This window comes from Danio rerio, chromosome 12 (genome assembly GCF_052040795.2).
Source record: "Danio rerio strain M-AB ecotype USA chromosome 12, GRCz13ab, whole genome shotgun sequence".
NCBI classification, from domain to species: domain Eukaryota; kingdom Metazoa; phylum Chordata; class Actinopteri; order Cypriniformes; family Danionidae; genus Danio; species Danio rerio.
The window spans coordinates 31,443,088-31,464,923 of record NC_141032.1 but is presented as its reverse complement, the minus strand read 5'-3'; the positions used below and the strand labels follow the sequence as shown (position 1 = coordinate 31,464,923).

The window sequence follows — 21,836 nt, the reverse complement described above, 5'->3', positions numbered from 1 at the left end:
TTTACTCCTGGCACCCGTCACAATATATTGATTGCAACAGAGAAATACTGTAGACCGCATTAGACTGTAGGGAGATATCTCTGTTGACGGATGGCATTTCATGTCATGTTCAGCCTTATATTCTTAAAATGTGAGTGAAATCACCTGTTTTGTCATCACTTTATACATTACGCTATAGAGAGTCATTCAAACACTAGCTTTGAAGTGACGTTGGTGAATTAGTAATGGCTTCTACTGTTTTGACATCAGCTGCAGATGTCAATGAATGGCGGAAGAAAGCAGTTCCTAATCCAAAAAGGTTTTTAGACTCTGTTGGATATGCTTTTTTATATACACAATTGTGCTGTCGAACTGCTGTATAAACGCAATATCCCACTCGTATCAGTGCGATATGGCTGTATATCAGCACTGGTGGCATGAGGCCATGGTGTCATGACGCCAAGGCATGAGGCCGCACGCCTCCCATCAGTGCTGATATACAGCAATATTGCACTGCTACTTGTGTGATATTGCTAATATATATCACAGAAAAACAAGATATCGCAATGTCCGATTTTTTCAAAATCGTGCAGCCCTACTTGATAAATATCCAATATCTCACGAGGAAATATATTTTTTACGTTTTGTCAGTATAATGCATAATAATTTGCAAGATCAGTCGTATGAAAATGTATGATTTTGAAAAGTAGGCGTGGCACTAAACCCTACCCCCTAAACCCAATTGTCATTGGGGGATTAGCAAATCGTACTAAATTGTACAAATGAGATCATACGAATTCATACGAATCAGCAACTAAATCAAAAAGTTTCGAATTGCCTTGAGATAACATTGAAATATCAGAGTATTTTAATTAACTGTGCAAGAGACTCTCTAGCGTAAAAAAAAAAAAACTTATAAATGATTCAAATAGCTTTCAACAAAAAGAAGCATGTCCTGCCGCAGTAAAACAGCAAGGCAGCAGGATGAGTGAGAGATGATGATATGGCTAAGTGACAGGCGATGTCACCTGGGAGACTGAATCACAGTTCATTTCCTACATGGATCAGTCCACGTCTCTGCTACTATGGAAACAACCCGGTACCTCCAAGCAAAAAAAAGTGAGGGTCAGATGAGGTCAGGGGTTAACAAAGTTCAAAGGGATCAGGGGTTAACCAGGCGAAATGGTGAAAACATCTACACAAAGTGCACTCAGAGAACCCGGCAATGTGATGGAGGTTTTTCACTGTACAGCAGCCCATCTCAGCGATTGAAAAAGTCATTAATTATATATGAGAGAACGTCTGCTGAAAGATGCAATGACACATCCGAACGCATACGCTCTGACACACAAGCAAACAAAGCCCTGAAAATGGACATCACTCTAATGTTTTAAGACATGTATGAAGCTTGAATGAACATCAGCACTCCACAAGCAGTAGTAACTCAAAGAGAACGCTTGACATGGTTTTTATAGCTCAGGTGAGGTGCAGCTGAACATTTCAGAAGGTTAAATTACATACCGCTAATAAAATAAAGCACACAAAGGGCTTCCAAAACTGCAGCGCTGGGGACAAGAAAATCTGTTTAGAGCAGCAGGCGGTTTTCTGTGTAAACTGAGTTAACCCACTTTTTCAATGGCATTTGGTGGCATCAGATTGCTCAATGATTCGCTGTTTGCTATGGGTTTTTCTAAAACACACAGTATGTTAAAACAACTGACATCTTTTAATGCATTGTTGTTATTCATCTTAACAACATTGGCTTTTGTGGTGTCTGATAAAGCAAACTTTTGAAAAAATGGTTTTAAAGCGGTGGTCCACTATGATATACTTCAAACTTTGGTTGATGTGTAATGTAGCTGTGTGAACATAAGCAGCATCTCTGAATGTAATAAACTTAGTTCAATGTAAAGGGAGACATTGGCTTTTATATAGTTAGCTTGGCAAAACCTACAGCGAACAAAGTTTGAAGACTACTAAAAAAAACATCCGAGTTAATGAGATCATAAAACCTTCAGGTTACACGCAGCAACAGGGCGTGGCCAGAGGCACTGTAATGTTATAGGCTAAAAAGGCATTCAAATGCAGCTGTTTCCATGGAGCTTGTTCTGTTTCTGTATTTAGGCTTTCAAAGGACACAACACAGAGAAGTGTTATGTTATGTTGCAGAGAAGCATAAAAAAAGACATAACTAGCATTTGACAAAAGACAGCTTCAAAAATCTCTCGCAGTTCATTGCTGGACTCGACTAAAAACTTTTCAAAGAAAGAGCAGCTCCAACTATAATAGACGAAGATGTGGATTGTGAGCCACAACCTGTAAGTGTTTTTATTTGTTAAAATCAATACATTACATGACACATAATGTCTAGCATTAACTATATGTTGTAGCAAGGACGTAAACAAGAATGTAAACAACAAGGAATGCTGTTTGGCACCGCAAACAATTTAGCTACAAATTCCTATTCATCCGTCAAATGTCTCTCAATGCAGCCGCTTTCCCCGTGTTCTACATCTCAAATAACAATCTCACACAAGATATATGTGAACATTTCATATTACTTACACATGCTTATATCCCGAATATATATGACAGACTCTTGTCAGATTTTATTTTAGAGAGCAGGCCTTTTTATACTTTTTATGTGTCCTTTTTTATTTTCTGTCTGATTCAGGCTCAAACTGATTCAGCTAAAAGCTAAACTAAATGACAGTATCTACACAGTAGAGGCACAGCGCATGCTATTACAGGCATGATGCTTTTCCTGCTGACATGGAGCCAATCCACAAATCACAGCACATTTTGTTAAATGACCAATCAATCAGAGAGGGCGGGCTTTCGGAGGAATTAGGAAATATGACAGTCGTTTTCATGTAAGCAGAGTTGCTGTACATAATCAGTAAAATCAAGTAGGATATATAAAGAAAAAAAAACATATATTTTTTTATAAATGAAGCATAAGCACACCTTGCTTTGCATCTTATAAACTCAACCAAGCCTCAAAATTCACTCTGGACCACCCCTTAAAAGCTGAAGCTTTTGAAATCATACTGTCATTTGAAGACAACCATAATGTAATTTTGTGAAATTAGCACATCATGCACATGTGCATAGTCTATAAGCAGGAGCTGCAACAGTACTTGACAATCATAAAAAATTTTGAACAATTGGGTGTATGCTAGTGTACAGCAGATCAACCAGACTGATCTCACAAGGAAGCATAACTATTTTGCGTTTTGTCAGTTTTATGGGTAATTCATACAAGTACACTTGTATGAAAATGTGCGATTTTAAAAAGGAAGCATGCATGGCATCAAATCACCCCCCTAAACTCAACCATTTTTGAGGGATTAGCAAATCGCACTAAATTGAATGAGATTGTACGAATTCACACAAATTACCCACTAAATCAAAAAGTTGCAAATCGCCATGATGAGATTGTGTTGGATCAACACGAACAAGGATTGTTTAGAGTAGTGTTTCCCAACCCTGTTCCTGGAGACACACCAACAGTACATATTTTGGATGTGTCCCTTAAATGACCCATTCATTTTGCTTTTGTCTCTTCTAATGTTCTCATGAGCTGATTCAGGTGCATTTGACTAGAAATTGATTAGGTTGAAAATGTGGAATGTTGGTTTTCCTTTAATAACAGGGTTGGGAAACACTGGTTTACACAACATTGTCATCTATAGGGGTGTGGGGAAAAAATCAGTTCACACATTTAATATTCACACAGAATGTGTATTTCTCTTTCTATTTGGTTCTATTGAGACCAATTTAGAAAGCTGTTTGTTGCTGAATTTTGTGAACTTTTAGAAAAACATAATATAACAATGCTTCTGAGGGAATATCTTCCAATAAGAATTGAGCCTTTTCTATAATACTATTGTTTGTTTTATTAATGAGCTATGACTCACAGGTCTAACCCACTCAACATGATTCCAATATTAGCTACATAGTGCATAATAGTGTACCGCTAATACCTTACAATTCTCTCTTATTCCCAATTTGGTCAATAGGACTGATAGCCCACATTATAATGCTGCAGGTAGTTTTCCGCCATAAATTTTGGCACAGAAACAAGAAAGTAGTCTTATCCTTCATAAAAGTGAGTGAAAGAGGGCTGGAGAGTGGAATGTACATCACCACACGAGTGTCAGTGCTGATGGCAGCTTAGAGTACTGATAGTTATGCAGTTTTACTTAATCATGTAATGAGAATGGTGAAAGAGGGCAAACCTGAGAGCTGCTGCTGCAGGATATTAACATGAAGAGCTTTTTCAGATATACACCAGCAAAATATGGCCTCTGACACTCATGATAAGAGGTTCTTTAAAAGTGTTGCATCTCCAGTAGTTACTACTTGCAGGATTTTTAAAAATAGTATAATTAGCTAAATCTATTTGCGGATAAACAGCATGCTTATAGTCATAAAATAAGATTGTTGTGATTAAATGTAAAATCTTCAAAAAGTACAGTTAGAATTAAACAGTGATAATGATGAATTTGGTAATTGTGCAACAAAACATTTACAAAATACAGCAAAAAATGAAAAAGTTGATTACATATATTAATATACACTATCATTTTTATATACATGTTTTTGAAAGTCCAAATTATTCTTACGTGAAGAAACATAAAATATACATTTTACAGAAGGTTTAGGCTGTGTGTGTCTAATGAAAACTGATGGGATCTAAATAAACAATAAACTCCACTAAATATGTATATGTGTGTGTGTGTGTGTGTGTGTGTGTGTGTGTGTGTGTGTGTGTGTGTGTGTGTGTATATATATATATATATATATATATATATATATATATATATACATACATACAGTAGTGTAAAAAATGTTTGCACTAGGGCTGCACGATATCGGAAAAAACTACCATTGCGATATTGTTTTATTCTGCAATATGCGTTGCGTTATAAAATACAATTTTATTAAATAAATTGTATAACTGTTTGTAATTTGACATTTTAGATTGATTTGGATGATTCTGTTTGGGAGTACATTTGCAAAAAATATAAGAAATAATCTACAAGCATAGATAAATTCAATAAAGAAAAAAACACCAATTAAATAAACAGGGTTTTTTTTTTTTTCAATGAGTCAAACTGTATTTAGGTGTACAGTAATTGAATAATCAAATGAAAAATAATACTGCATATCCTTCGTTTAATTAACAATTAAACCGTTATTCATTTGTCAGTTACAGACAGTATAACTTTTTAGGCCTGAATGCTTTTGAAACTCACGCTGTCACATGCCTTAAAAAAACACTTGCATAATGATAAATTATAATCCAGACTTAACATTGCATATGCTTGCGATGTGACTATTGCGAATGATCCCATTGCAATATCAATGCTGAAACGATATATTGTGCAGCCCTCGTTTGCACATTACTGATTTCTTATATTCAAATTAGTTTGATGTTTTTTTCTATTATGTAAGGTTTTCATTGACTTTAAAGTGAAATAATTTAACATAATCATCGGGTCAGAGAAAAATTTTCATTTCAGAAGAACATTTGAGATGCCATTTAGAGGCTTGTGTAGCCTTTTTTGGATGCGTCACAGAAGACATTAATGAATCCAACTGCACAATAGATTGTTTCAGCATCGATATCGTAATGTGTGTATCTGCAATAGTCACATTGCAAGACCTGGAATGTTAAGTCGGAATTATAGTTGACCAGGAGTTACAGAACACATGTCATTTGTAGAGTTTAACCATAATAAAGTGAAAGTCTATAATTTGCATCTGTTAAGGCCTGTGACTGAGCATTTAAAGAGGGTTTACAACATTTGGGCACAACAAAAATTCTGATGTTCAATTGTAAAATTCAAAGATTAATTGTATTTAATTATTTATATGGAATGTTTGTCTTGTTTCTAGTCCACATTTCAAAGCAAAAACTAAATAATTTTACTTACACCATTTGCAGATAATTTAGCTTGTTTTGATCCCTCTTTAAACTTATTTATGAATTATTTCTTCTGAAGATGAAAACAAAACAATATCTTTACTTGATCTAAGAATTTGATATGTTTTAACAAGAGACAAGACAAAGCAGCATAAGAAAAGCATTTATTGCATTGTGATTACAGAAAATAGAGCTATTTAAACCATCATGTGAAACTGTTTTCATATGTGTTCAAAAATAAAATATCGCTATATGTGATTTTTCCAATATCGTGCAGCCTTTAAACCAACAATTCTATTTTTTTTACATTGTTAAAAAAAGCACAGCCTTGTAGAACTTATAGGATAATGGCTAAATTACACATTTTAAATGATGTTGTTTAAAAAAAAAATAACCACAGTATTTCAAAACTGATTAATCAGAATCAAGTATTTACATGTAATTATATAAATGACACAGAAAAGTTGGAGCCTCTGTGGCATTTCTCTCATAAGTGTTGGCAGAAGTGTTATAGATGAGATATTTGCATTCACATAATCATTACTGTGTGTAAAAGCATCATCAGAGTGGCCTGTGGCAATGACAGCACTAAACTATCAAGTGAAGTTTTCCCGCAGAAATGCAGTTGGCAGCAGCCTGGTAATTAAGGAGCAACATCTGTTCCTGTTGTTATGAGGGCCACATCTCGTACAATCTGAGGCATTAGCTGAAGCCCAAAAGAGCACAGAGGTGTTAAAAGGTTGTGACACAATGCCAGAGGCTTAGTGTTTGTCTTAAAAACATCAGCTGGCTGCAGAAAAAGAGAGTTAATTAAGCAATAAGGTACGGGAAAGCCATGCTATATTGTGATTACAGACTGTAGTCGCCTCCAGTATGTTATTGCTTTTTTAACAGGTAAATAAAAACAATAAGTATGTGTTACTTTTTACTGAAAAATGTTCCTAGAGACTGACATTTTTTTCATTCATTTTGTCATTTTTTGACCTAGTTGCCAACATTGTTTTTTACTGTAGTTTGTAATAAATGGAGGATTTTTCTCAATGCATTATTATGTCTGTTTCTAAGGATACTGCACACTGATATATAGATATGTTCAGTGGTGTGATCATTGCACTTTTTAATTGTATACTAAAGACTCTGTTGCTGTTGACCAATCAGCATCAATAAACGGAACTATTCATTATATAATGCTGCATAACATTCGGATGTGCTAATACGCAAATTACAATACAGGACAATTTAAATAAATTAATGACAGGGATAATGAGCACTTTTGATGGAGGCAGAATGAAGATAAGCAGTGCATGGTCCACTTAACAGAAATAATGTACAGTATAGAATATAAAGTCATAATGCAGTGGGAAAAGAATTAATATTGTGTATGACTCCCATGAGCTTGAAAGACAGCATCCATACATCTCTACAATGGCTCAAATAACTTGATATAACTAAATTAATAAAGTCATCTGGAATGGCAAAGAAAGAGTTCTTGCAGTACTCCAAGAGTTCATTAAGATTTTTTGGTTTATCTTCAACGCATCATCTATCTTAATTAACAATAATTAATTACATTACAATTAATTAATTACAATACAGGACAATTTAAATAAATTAATGACAGGGATAATGAGCACTTTTGATGGAGGTAGAATGAAAATAAGCAGTGCATGGTCCACTAAACAGAAATAATGTACAGTATAGAATATAAAGTCATATTGCAGTGGGAAAAGAATTAATATTGTGTATGACTCCCATGCATGAGCTTGAAAGACTGCATCCATACATCTCTACAATGGCTCAAATAACTTGATATAACTAAATTAATAAAGTCATCTGGAAGGCAAAGAAAGAGTTCTTGCTGTACTCCAAGAGTTCATCAAGATTCTTTGGATTTATCTTCAATGCCTCCTCCATCTTACCCTAGATATACTCAATAATGTTCATATAGTCATTGAGTAAGATATATGAAAAAATAACGTGAATGATAAGGAGCACTATACTGCTGGTGAATTTGCCCTCTCATTGTGGTTTGTGATGTAATGGGAAGCACAAATGTCTTGATACCTCAGGCTGTTGACATCCACTCTACAGATCTCTCACACACCCTCATAGTAACTCCAAACTATGATTTTTCCTCCACCAAACTTGACTGATTTCTGTGAGAATCTTGGTTCCATACGGGTCCAGAAGGTCTTCTATAGTATGTGATAAATGGGATGCAGTTCAACAGAAAAACTACCTTCTGACACTTTTCCAAATGATCAACAAGAAGTCAAGTTATCATTTGTTGGTCTTACAACTAGGATCGACGACATAACCTTTGTCAAGTAGTGTATATATATATATATATATATATATATATATATATATATATATATATATATATATATATATATATATATATATATATATATATATATATATATATATATATATGTGAGATTAACCGGTATAGTGACTGAAATATTGTAGCATGCGTTGTGTATAGTGAAAATGGTAGTGTATTAGGATTTGGCCAGTATGAGATTCTGACGGTATGATAACCAAAAATCACAGTTTCATGGTATTGTAATTACCGCTCTACAATATTATATTTAAATATCTGGGTTAAAAAAACAACTCTTTTTTTTTTTTCCCCAACTGAACTCAGTATATTTTATTTCAAGAAACATGTAGAACATTTTGTAATATTGAACATCGGGAAAAACAATTAGAATAAATAATTAAAATCTTCTTAAATAAATTAAATTGCAGTCATTTGTGTGAGCCTAAACCTGCAGCTCAACAATAATCAACATAAATTAAATTTTCAAAAACAAATCATTCTAAATTGAAAAAACAATGCTTTCACTAGTAGGCTAGTACTAGCATAAATTGTATATGTAAGGCATAATCAATGGATTGCTATGCGTTCAAAGGATTTCAGTTCCAGTTTAAGTCAGAATTGTTTTTGAAAAATGGATGTGGAGAGCTATGAGAAGAAGGTAGGGGAGTAGGCGGGATGGGCCGAACCAGGAGAGAAAGAGAAGAGAGAAACCATTATTTGTCAGTGGCTCATACCTATTCTGAAATTGTAGGTAATGAAATAAGAATGCAATATATGTTCAATGCAATGGATGTAAGATAATGCAAGATTTTTATATTTAAAGAGTGCTTATTTTCTAAATTTAGACACAAAATGCCTGCTTTGAAGGGACATAAAATCCTCAGACACAAGAGCGTTTAACAATCTTGTGTGTCAGCATTTGAATCCACTGAAGGATCAGCTGATAGACACGGCTTTCATATGCTCCAGTGTTTCATTCATTAATTTTCTTTTGGGCTTAATGCCATTATTAATCTGGGGTCGCCACAGCGGAATGAACCGCCAACTTATCCAGCATATGTTCATGGAGCAGATGCCTGTCCAGCTGCAACCCATAGGAAACATCCATCCTAAAAGCCAATACCAGTTCAAATTACTAGGACAGCAACCCATTATGAAAGCCTATGTAACTACTGCGTGCCAGTGTGCAGTCTCACAGCTTGACCGAATTATTCAGAAGCAGCTCTTCTCGTAGAATAAGGAAACTCAGTCTCATGAATATAATTAAACCAACACATCATTGAAGCACTTGCAGTTCTAAGCTAAATGACCACAAGTGACCCCCCATATAGATTTTAAACCCAAAAGATTGGAGGAAAAGCTCAGAATTAACCAGTTATTCCCTGCAATGAAAGCATGTATTTGCAACATGTTAGCTAAACATCTTCGCAAATATTTTATAGCATATTGGTGAGTTGATTGATCTATTGTGGTTCACTGTTGAAGCACTTGTCGGTATCCTCGAGATACACATGAATAATGTGAATACACATGAATGTCACTGATTTACTACTGTATGGTTACTAATAATGTTTGAGGGTAGTGCATTGATTTTAAACTGTGATCAAAACTGACAGAAACTACCTGTGCATTAAACAATTTTATTGGATTTCCAGCCAATCAGAAAAACGAATTTCAACAGACCATAGAATTAAAAAGTGGTATAATTAAAAGCATACGTGATTTATACTGGTATTATGGTAGTGGTATATATTGTACTTCTATTTTGAAAACATTAGGGGTATGGTGCTTGTTGTAGGGCTGTGTAATATTGAGGAAAAATTAGATTAGTCATAGCATACTAAATAATGCAATATTCGATACATGTAGGAAGATTAGAGATGCAACGATTAACAAATTTCCACACTTTGTTATTGTTAATTAATCGCATTTTAACACTGTGTTTCTGCACGAAACAAAACTGCAGCAATTTAACAAAGTTATGCCAACTGTGCGCTAGTTTGAAGTTCCAAGCTTGTACACCAAGGAAAATAACAACACACACGTTGGCTGTATGGCCGAGGCTATTAACTATTACCTATAGTTATTAAATATGTGAAGGGCCGTTCACATATTGTAAGTTTGATATTTCCAACGGGGCTACCTGACATATTGGGAGCAACACGCACGCAGCACGTGAGCGGCACGATACACTAGGATTGTCTAATGTAAAAAATTGCGATGGACGATGGCATCGTTGACATAGGCAGCTTATGAATAATTCATTAGTTTATAATGAATTAATTATTTGCTGCTTACCGTTTCAACTGCCTGACCCGCATGGTCTTTGTCTCATCCTTAACCAAATCATAAATAAAGATGAGTTACACACAAATTACCACCTGTCAGGTTGTTTTTCCGTGGGACTCTGAATAGGCAGAGTGATCAGTGTTGTTATAATAGCGTTGACAAACTTGGTTGGTAAAAAAGGTGCACACTGCAAAACCAACAGGAACTAACCAACAGTATCTGAGGTTTCACTAAAATTACTAAGTACAAGCATGAAAGTGAAAGCTTGAAGCAGTGTACTGATGCTGTGACACGTTACCTGATAGATTCAAAAGATCACTAGATGGAGACAAGATTATTTAAATATCAGGTTTACCAAACTATAGTAAGATGCGATCCAGCGGTACATCCTTGATAAATTGTCCAACGCGCACTGCTCTCTTGGGTTGTTCTCAGCAGGCCTGCTGACTGCTGTACCTCAGATGTGTGCATGCGCTGCAGCGCATGACTGTGTGTGTGTGGTCAGGGGATGTGCGTTTTCAGCGGTATAGTGTGGAAGGAAGGCTTTTCAGAAATGCTAGCTGTAACTCCACTGTGGACATGGATCGTTTTCGTTCTAAAATGCCATTTTAAATGCCATTCTGGGATGGGGGCAGGGCAGAAGATCGCGATGCCAGCTCAGCATCGTGATGTCCACCCGCCACCGGCTATGGACGATGGCATCGTCCCAACCCTAGCTCACGCTTACCAGGCACACCTGGTATGAATGCTGCGAGTGCACACAAGTCACATGACAAAAAAATGGACCGATCAGCTTCATACATTTGGGATTTTCTGCTCTAAACACAACCCACCGTTCCCATGTGCCTGTCAGAGTGACCCTTTATCTCCACTTCGACTGTGTCAGATAAACAGTGACAAGCATGAAGGAAGCAGATCTCTCGTGACTTTTGTGAGAAATACTCAAGTAAGAACTTTCTCAATCACTATTTGATGTATTTGTTGTGGAGTTGCAATGATGAGTCACACACAATGTCATTACAAAGTTCTCACACGCACACAGACACACAGTGCGTGCATTTAACTTTGCACAGCAAATGTGACAAGATACACATTAATATCCACTGCTGTATGGGTATGCGTTATGTTAATGTACAAAATAAACCTGATTTATTATCTACAAACCAGGATAGAATCGTCTTCTTTTATAATTGTACTGACATGCGGCTGTGCCGATAAAGTAAAGACAGTAAAATCACTGTAATTCACTACAAACATGCACTGTTTTAAAAACCTTTTAAATTTGTAAAACTCATTCTTGATTACATTTGATGATGATGATTGATGATCACAGAGTGCTGAACAGATCTTTTAATCCCAGTTGTATTGTACACGTCCCGTCTTGTTAATAATTCATACACGTTACTACGAAAACATGATAATACGCAGCTGTCAATCAATTTGGTGGGAGGGTAAACCACACTCCTACGTCATGTTGTGGTGGGCCTCAAAAGTGGAGGGATTTGGATCCTATTTTAACATTAGGACATTTCAAAAAAAGACACTTGCTGTGTTTATATCAACCCAATATGACAGAGGACACACTATACCTACACACAATCCAGTCCAAACAGCTTACTAAAGATGATTTTCATCATAGGTGTCCTTTAATTGGTTACTAAGCAGCAATAAATAATGAATGCATGATAATCGTGATAACCGTGATGATTCCTACGACTATAATCAAACAACTAAAATCTATAATCAATGCATCCCTACACAAGGTAAGATATGATTCGTATAATTACAGGAAAAAGAAAGCAAAACTACAACTTCAGAATGTGAACAGCCATGATTTACGGTTGCATAAAACAAACCAGACGTTTTAGCAATGAAAACAAACAAAAGGAAAAATCAACACCACTTTTCTCCACCGCTATAGTTTATCAACCTGAAAACATCAAGAACAATCAAAACACTTGAAACAGAATGGATTTACTTCTTTGCTGTCTTATTGCTTTTTATAACGCAGGTTGATTGCTTGGTCAAAGTGTTTCAGCACCCATTCTAAAACCATTACATTATCTGATGTGTCTTTTAGTGGGTTTGCTAATGGCACTTTTGTATAATATTATTCACTTATTCCAAACCATTGTGATACGTATAATGACAATATGCGCATTTGTGATATACTGCACAGCCTTAATTAACAGTACAGTCAAAAGTAGCAACCGGAATATATGTAAAATATAAGAGAAGCATGGGATAGATTTCCTGACTCTCTCATGATCAGGATCATCACAGTCATTCCAGCACAAACTCTCATGTCCTCAGTTCAGAGGCTGTGCCGAAAGCCTTGGGCTCAGCTCTGCTAATTAAATTAGTCTCAACCTCGCAGCATGCAGAGAGGCGATGAAGGAACATTAGTTATTTTATCTTGATGCCTACCCCTTCTGTCTCGTCCTCGTGTTTTAATTGGATGAAGGGAAGAGTGAGCAAAACTGTAGTTTTTAACACTGTATCTGGCAGATTCTACAGGAGGGTCAGCTGACATTTAAAAAGATCTCATCAGCTGCTGTTTTTTTCAGCCCTAGATGCAATGAGTCACACACCAGGATGGTCAGTCATTAGATCATCCAGGAAAGTCACTGTTAAATGAGATGGTGTCATTACAAAGAGTTCAGTCTTGTTTACAGACTGCCAACAGTCCTTTACAGGCGCCGTGATGCATACTGCTACTTGAGAAAAATGCTGTCTGAAATTGCCAGTTTTAACTTGATAACACCCCCCCCCCTCCCCTGTGCTTTTAATGACAGTGAGATGCATTAATAATAAAAAATGTTTTATTCCATTATAAATTTGTCACAGCCTCAAAAAAAAACATAAAGAATATATCTTACTGACCGCTAAGTTCGTATTTTGGTGTCTCCATTAAATTCACTTTACAAAATTGATTTTTTTATACCTAGACAGCTAATTAAATTACAGTGTCTGTTCTACTTTAATGTTCTAAATAACCTTTGTGATATATAACAAAGGGGATCAGACAGAACTGTTTAATATAATAGACGATTATGAATATCTTGTTGAAATATTTGTACTGGCTTGAAGGATCACGGTAAAAGGATTTAAAATGACAATTCATTTAATAGTTATCAATATTTTGGGGTTGCACTGTGATCAGGTCTTTTAATGCCATCAAATGATTTTAAATATCCAATTTTATTACACTGAATGACATATTAAGCTGTCTTCAGTAGATTTTGGTACAAATATGATATTGATAGTCAAATAATGCCCATTTTAGCAAGACACATTGTTAAAAAATGAAATTACAGCAGCATTACATTTTTTTCCCACCATACCATCTACACTCACCGGCCACTTTATTAGGTACACCTTTCTAGTACCAGGTTGGACCCGCTTTTGCCTTCAGAGCTGCCTTAATCCTTAGTGGCATAGATTCAACAAGGTACTAGAAATATTCCTCAGAGATTTTGGTCAATAATGACATGGTAGCATCACGCAGTTTTGTCTTATATGCAGATTTGTTGGGCGCACATTCATGATACGAATCTCCCATTCCACCACATCCCAAAGGTGCTCTATTAGATTGAGATGGTGACTGTGAAAGCTATTTGAGTACAGTGAACTCATTGTTATGTTAAAGAAACCAGTCTGAGATGATTCACGCTTTATGGCCTGCTGCGATGTCCTGCAATCAGAAGATGGGTATGCTGTGGTCATAAAGGGATAGACATGGTCAGCAACAATATTCAGGTAGGCTGTGGCTTTGACACAATGCTCAATTGGTACTAATGGGCCCAAAGTGTGCCAAGAAAACATCCCCCACACCATTACACCACCACCACAAGCATAACTATTGACACAAGGCAGGATGGATCCATGCTTTCAAGTTGCTGATGCCAAATTCTGACCCTACTATCCGAATGTTGCAGGAGAAATCGAGACTCATCAGACCACGCATTGTTTTTCCAATCTTCTACTGTCAAATTTTGCTGAGCCTGTGCCAATTGTAGCCCCAGTTTCCTGTTCTTAGCTGACAAGACTGGCACCTGGTGTGGTCTTCTGCTGCTGTAGCCCATTCACCTCAAGGTTTCAGAGATGCTCTTCTGCAAACCTCAGTTGTAACAAGTGGTTATTTGAGTTACTGTTGCCTTTTTATCAGCTTGAACCAGTCTAGCCATTCCCCTCTGACCTCTGGCATCAACAAGGCATTTGTTCTCACGGAACTGCAGCTCACTGGATATTTTCTCGTTTTCTGACCATTCTCTGTAAACCCTAGAGATGGTTGTGCGTGGAAATCCCAGTAGATCAGCAGTTTCTGAAATACTCAGACTAGCCCCTTGGCACCAACAACCATGCCACGTTCCAAGTCACTTAAAGCACCTTTCCTTCCCATTCTGATGCTCAGTTTGATCTGCAGCAGATAATTTTGACCATGTTTACATGCATAAATGTATTGAGTTGCTGGCATGTGATTGGCTGATTAGAAACTTGCGTTAATGAGCAGTTGGACAGGTGTACCTAATAAAGTGGCCGGTGAGTGTATTTAATAAATACAGTAGTCCCAATACTGTAACTGCAGTTGGCTGTTATACATATTTATCAGACAGTCATATCAAAGTGGGCAGTCCTTGGCTACAATAAGCTGCAATAAGAAAATAACTTCATCAATAGTTGCCATTTTCTCTACCTGAGACTGTTGTGAAATATTCCACAATATTACAGTAAGTGTAACTGCATTTACTTCCTGCACTCCCGTGGTACCCACAGTGTTTCACATGTTCCCATCAGTTCTGTTCAATTCATCCGATGCAAGAAACATGTCTCAGCTAGTTACCTTTGCAAGTCCAGCATGTAGTTTAAGGGGATCCGCTGTCAGCATCTATCATTAGACATGTCATACGCAATCAGTCATTTAAATCTCTCCATCGCTCCCTATCTGCATCCACTTGCTCCTGTCTGCATTTATATATATGCTGTTTGCAAATATATACACATTTCTGGGTCAGTACAAAGAGTCAGCGTGAGGGCAAGTGTTCAGACATTAGCATGATCAAAATCCGGTTTGTGTTCTTCCAAAAATAACCACACAGCAGCCACCCTGACAGAATGTGTGAGTGGGCATCTATGTAATGTTATGCATGGAATAAACTCAACTCTTTCTTTCTCTTTCGGACTCGCTTCTACAGAGAGACGGGTACTGGGAGCAGCCTGTGTATTTTTGCCTTTCTCCTTGCAGAGGTCAAACTCTTCCTTTGTTGCAGCTCAAATAAATAAAAGGGCTTCAAGTAAAGATTAGTTAACATTTGCAAACAATTTTGCTTATGTAACGTGATGTAATTCCAAGTGAACCAGCATATTAAATGAGAAAATATGCAAGACATGACTTCATTTTATCCACTGGGAACTGAATGGTGAAATGCAGGTATTGCGCAAACGAATGATCCTAAAATTGAATGCTAAAATAGTTGGACTTTTGCTTAAGAAAAATAAATATTACTTAATTCCTAATTAATAAGCTCAGTTAATAGGATGTGTCAAGATGCTGATTAAGTAAAAAGTATCATGATGCTTTATGTAATATATTTAATACATTAATAATACAATAAAATTGAATGCGACTACCCCACATTTTTTACTACACAATATATATATATATATATATATATATGATTTTGCAATTGCTGAATTTATTGCTAAACCATCCATGCAAACTTTTTTTTTTAAATGCTGTGGATTTCCCACAAATTCAGGGTCTAGACGATTTCTATGACATCATCACAACACGGAATCACCCAAAACAAAGGACATGTAGACGCAAACAACCCTCGCTAAGCCATGAGTTTACACACAATCATGATCGTATGTGGCAGTATATACCTTTTAACCAGAAGAAAAAGGCACAAAAGGTGCACATTCAATACGAGTAAACATACAAAGTCACATTTAACTACAAATATTACTGTGGAAGACCATAAAAACCATGAGGTGAGGCTGTTTAACAGATCCAGCTTCAGTTAAATAGAAACAGAAGAAGTCAGAATTATTAGACCTTCGGAATTTTTTCCCCCCAATTTCAGTTTAATGGAAAACCAATTTTTTCAACTAATTTCTAGACATATAGCTCTAATAACTGATTTCTTTTATCTCTGCCATGATGACAGTACATAATATTTGACTAGATATTTCTCAAGATACTAGTATTCAGCTTAAAGTGACATTTGAAGACTTAACTGGGTTAATTAGGCAAGTTAGAATAATTAGATAGATGTCATTGTATAATAATGGGCGACACAGTGGCGCAGTAGGTAGTGCTGTCGCCTTACAGTCACAGCAAAAAGGTTGGTGGTTCGAGCCTCAGCTGAATCTGTTGGCGTTTCTGTGTGGAGTTTGCCTGTTCTCCCTTCGTTCGCGTGGGTTTCCTCCGGGTGCTCCTGTTTCCCCCACAGTGCAAAGACATGCAGTACAGGTGAATTGGGTAGACTAAATTGTTTGTAGTGTATGAGTGTGTATGGTTGTTTCCCAGAGATGGGTTGCGGCCGGAAGGGCATGCTGGATAAGTTGCCTGTTCATTTCACTGTGGCGACCCTGGACTAATTAAGGGACTAAGCTGAAAAGAAAATAAATGAATGAATGTTTGATAATGGTTTGTTCTGTAAAATATAAGATACAATATAATATGAACAATATAATGTCCCTCGAAATCCTGGAGGAATACACTCACTGATGACCGAAGTACCAGAAAGTGCCTGCGTTATTAGTTTCAGTTATTTCAGGGATTTACATATATTGGAATGCAGCGAATGACCATTTAGAATCAAGTATTCCAGACAGCCTTGAAATAAACCAAAGTCCCTTTAAGGTAAGTCATTTTACTTGGCGACCATCTTTAAAACATGGTCTCAGGCAGAATGCTTGGGCATTCTGTTAGAATAAGCAAACATCAAATTCTCCAAAATTGCTAGCCAAGCTTACGATTAAATGTCATATAGGAAGCATCACTGAAATTGAACAACTGCTGTCTCTTCAGTTTAATTTCTAAACATTCGAATCACATAATCTGCAGAAACTCACGTCTGGTCCAAGCTCCTCCCTCAGAGAACTATCAGTCAATATCGATGAATGATTTGCTCCTGTACTAGAAAGCGGGGCTTCATTCGCCATATTGTCTCACGTCTTGCGTATTCTATACTCTTTGAATAAACTACAAAAATGGTTTAAATAATAATATGTGGACCCCTAAAACACAATGATCTGATCTGAAAACATCACAGCTTCATAGATCCAGGAAACCAATAACTAAAGTGCACTCCGTTGAGTTTCGCTTTTCATTTACACAGAAAATAACATCATAAGACAACGGCCACTGCTGAATAGGACTGTGCGATTTGGGAAAAATATCTAATTGCGAATTTTTTTCACATATTGCAATTGCGATTTGATTTACAATTTAATTCAAGCTTCAAGCTGATTCTAATTTAATTAAATTTAATGGCAACAAATCTTACCTTTTTTTTTTTTTACCTTGTTTTTGTTTGCTATTTGTGACTTTGAAACAAAAATATTCCCATATTACAAATGCTGTTTTTCTTTGATATTAATTAGTCTATTGATGCTTTTGAAGCAGCAGACACCATAATCTCATAATCTTGTCAGCGATTTCCTGTTTGTTTTTTTTGTTTTTTTTATTGTGGGCATAGTTAAGTTGCGCAATTCTGATTGGACAGAACGAAAGTGTGCTCATTCAATTGGCTAGTTATAAAGCTTTGGTCAGATCACATGATTTGGGCATGATTTTCTTGACGTAGGGTGTCATGGGGAGTCGTAAACAACACATGGATGTCGTGACAAGATTCAATTGTTTCTTCTTGTGTAATGTAGCATAGTTCACGACGACCGATACCATGTCTGTGATGCCTCACGACACAATCACAGAAAGTCTAGAATGTTTAATTTTCTGAGGCGTAGCGGACTGGTTTTTAAGATGTTATTTTTGTTTAAATATATATTTTTTATTGCAGCCTCTTGCAATTAACTAATCGCAACGTTTCAAATTGCGATTGCGATTTAATTTCGATTAATTGCACAGCCCTAATGCTGAATCCATTTACTTTAAAGATCTTCAGATACATCAACATTTGCAAGCATCTGCACCACACTGATTCCTTCTAATTAGCAATGTCCTGCTCTACGATGCTCGCCCCTCCCACCTCAAGAAAACGTTCACACCGCACCACACAAAGCTAGAAAGACAAGATATATCCATGGAAACGCAATCGTCCATGTTTAGGCCCCCTGGCCCTTCATATATGCACTTACTGTGTTGCCTATGGAATCGCTGAGCGTGTTCAAATGTGCAAGAGCATGTATGTGTGCCTTTGCCGGACAGCCGAGTAGATGGCCTAGATTTACAACGTGCCAAAGAACACCACTCCCTGTGTGGGAGCAGTGTGCTCTGAAGCATACTCACCCTGAGAACCGCACCACGCTTTTCATCATTCACACACACTCCTCTCAATCCCTTGCCATTCCCCATCCTTTCTCCTTCATGTTCATTCTCTTAAGTGCCTTATTTTGCACTTATGAACACGTGATCAATCGGAAATAGGTCAATGTGTTAATAGCACCAGATAGCAGTGCAAGACTATTATGCTTCAGCTTTAACCCAAGATTTGCCCTTTTCCATCTTGCAACGTTATAATGGCAGGTCTTATATCACGCTGTATGGCCAAACTGTATGAAATCTGTATGCCATTAGAAAAATACGAGCTGTATGACATTTACAATCGCTGTACACTTACAGTAAGTGCAAAACAGACATTTATGGTGCACTGCAGTTAGTCGTCCACAAGCCTTGGAGAAAGTAGATGTATAATAGTTATTCTTGTATTTCTGTTCTCATAAAAACAGAGAGATGAATATTCATGAAGACCCTTAGGGATAGATTGCTGCGTGTCTAAAAACTAAAAATAAAATGGAAAAAAAAAAAGATACAAATGTGCTGGGACTGAGTCCTACACCTTGAATGAACCCAGCATGCTATAGAACTGCAATCACATTATACACTTTTCCCTTTCAGTCCAAAAAGCTTCATCCGATAATATGTATACCAGTTAGTATCTGCTGGAACAGGAACATTGTGTCTTGCCGAACTGAAAATAATGGCTGAAAATATTGTGTCTAGCCAAAAATCTGTCTCTAATGATTGTACCCTACACTTCAGCTTTAGAGTTTCGGAGCTTTCGAATATGCCTAACATAGCAGCTCAGTCAAACACACAGCTGTCATACTTTATTCCAGAAGCGAGGCCTATTACTTGGTATATTCAATCCACACACAAAAAAGTAGAACCAACTATTGCACAATCTTTCCCACAAGATGCCACAACATATAGTTAACTACCAATATATTCACATACACAAAGAGGTTATGAAAATGTAACATAGACAGGCTAACATTCACTGCTTTTAACCATCAAATCAGTTTGCGAAACAAGACAACTTTCCCCAGTGACAGTCTGCTTCATTATATTTTACCCTGCTGGACCACAAAAGCTTTCATTTTTAAAACTGACATTTAATTTACCTGGAAGATGAATAAATAAGCTTGATGCATGGTTTGTGAGGACAATATTTGGCTGAGAAACAAGCATTTGAAAATCTAGAATCCTTATGGTTAAAAAAAAATCTAGCCTACATTTTTATAAAATCACAAGTCCAAATTATGTTCTTAACAATGTACTTAACTAATCAGTAAATGTACTAAATATCGTAATGGAACTCGACCTGTACTTTGGCATATTGTCCTATTCTTGTTTTTTTGGCATAAACAAATCTATAATTTAAATGTAGGCTACTGTGATTGAGGTAAATTTGGTTTTATATTCACACATTTAGACTTTCTCCATAATAATATAATTTCATAAAATATTCATTGTCAATTCTAAATAACGTTAATGAAATTATATAAGCAGCAAATGACTAGTGTACAAATGACTCCAAGTACAACGTTCTCCACAGTCAATTAGTGTGAATGTTGCTTTCAAATCACTTACATGTTATTGTGTATCACAAGTTAGGGTCACATATTATATGCTAGTGTGATGGTTCGGCTCTAAATCTACATTAATCCACAACATCCTTATTTTATCCAACAATTTTTGTTTCTTACCGGTTCTTTGTGTTCCAAGCGATGTTTTCGTCTCATTCTCGAGCTTCTGTCGATGCATATTCATCATAAAAGTAGAAGCCCAAAGTCTCCACAGGCCATCCTTATCACAGAAGGTACACAATCTTGAGAGACGGAAGATGGCGCTAAATTGCGTTTATGTCAAAGATGTTTGTAAAACGATTGAGCGCCGGTAAATAATAATAAAAGGCGTAATAGCAGATATATTTTCGTAAAATATATTATGGAAGCATGTTTCAAGGACAGCTCATATGTAAATAGTAGGCTCGTTTGAGGTGCGCCTCGCCTTGACTGCATTGTAAACGAGAGCAGGCGTGCGCAGTAAGAGGAGGGCTCAAAAATTACATCAGAAGTCGGACACCTGCTGAATCTCGCTGTTTAGCCACCTGGAATCGTCACCAGTGACGGAGATCTCGTTCGCGTTTTTTATCGCAGACGAATGACCTCATGAAAAAATACTATGGTGATTTATAGTCAATATTATTGCATTTTGAACATGTTTTTTTCAGTATTGGGTTGTGTTTATAGTTGTTGTGATACCAGAGCAACTATAAAATTTAAATAGGCTATGTTATAACATGGTTCAAAAGCACTACAGTATACATTACTATAGTATTTTTTAATATGGGAGTGGATGCAATTGAAATATCACAGTTTTTACAAAAAAAAATGTTCGGAATTACAGAAGATGAACAGCTCATTAACTAAAATGGTGTATTCAAAATATAATTCTGTATATTCAACAAACGTTAAAAGAATAACGAAATAAACAGCTTATACAGCAAGAAAACTTTCAAGAAACCTAATTTGGCTACATTATAAATGAAGTAGCCATAGCAAGATGCTTTTGAGTGACGGGTCATGACAAATGATTGTTTGACAAATAAATTCTTAGGGGGTTAATTATATTGACAAGCTTATCAGGTCTATATAAACTGATATTACTCCAGTCAGACTAAAATAAACAGCCCAAGACTTTCTCCAGAATAAAAACTATTAGACTGTAGGAAAAACTGTGGAAATGTTCTTGGTCTATTAAACATTACTTTTGACTTCACATACATATATATATATATACATATGTGTGTGTGTGTGTCTTGTTTACTACACCCTTTT

At 36.3% G+C, this 21,836-nt stretch overlaps 1 protein-coding gene across 4 annotated transcripts in view; it reads right to left on the bottom strand.

Annotated features, from left to right (window-relative positions):
• adgra1a (adhesion G protein-coupled receptor A1a) overlaps positions 1-21,030 on the bottom strand; it is a 78,517-nt gene extending 57,487 nt beyond the window's left edge. For all 4 annotated transcript variants that reach the window (XM_087276514.1, XM_087276510.1, XM_087276513.1 and 1 more), the window contains exon 1: positions 20,703-21,030. Coding sequence is in view for 1 of the 4 variants with exons in the window: in XM_087276511.1 (XP_087132637.1) it covers positions 20,703-20,738 (36 nt within the window). In the remaining 3 variants the exon portion in view is untranslated. The remainder of the gene's footprint in view (positions 1-20,702) is intronic.
• Between the last annotated feature and the right edge of the window lie 806 nt (positions 21,031-21,836).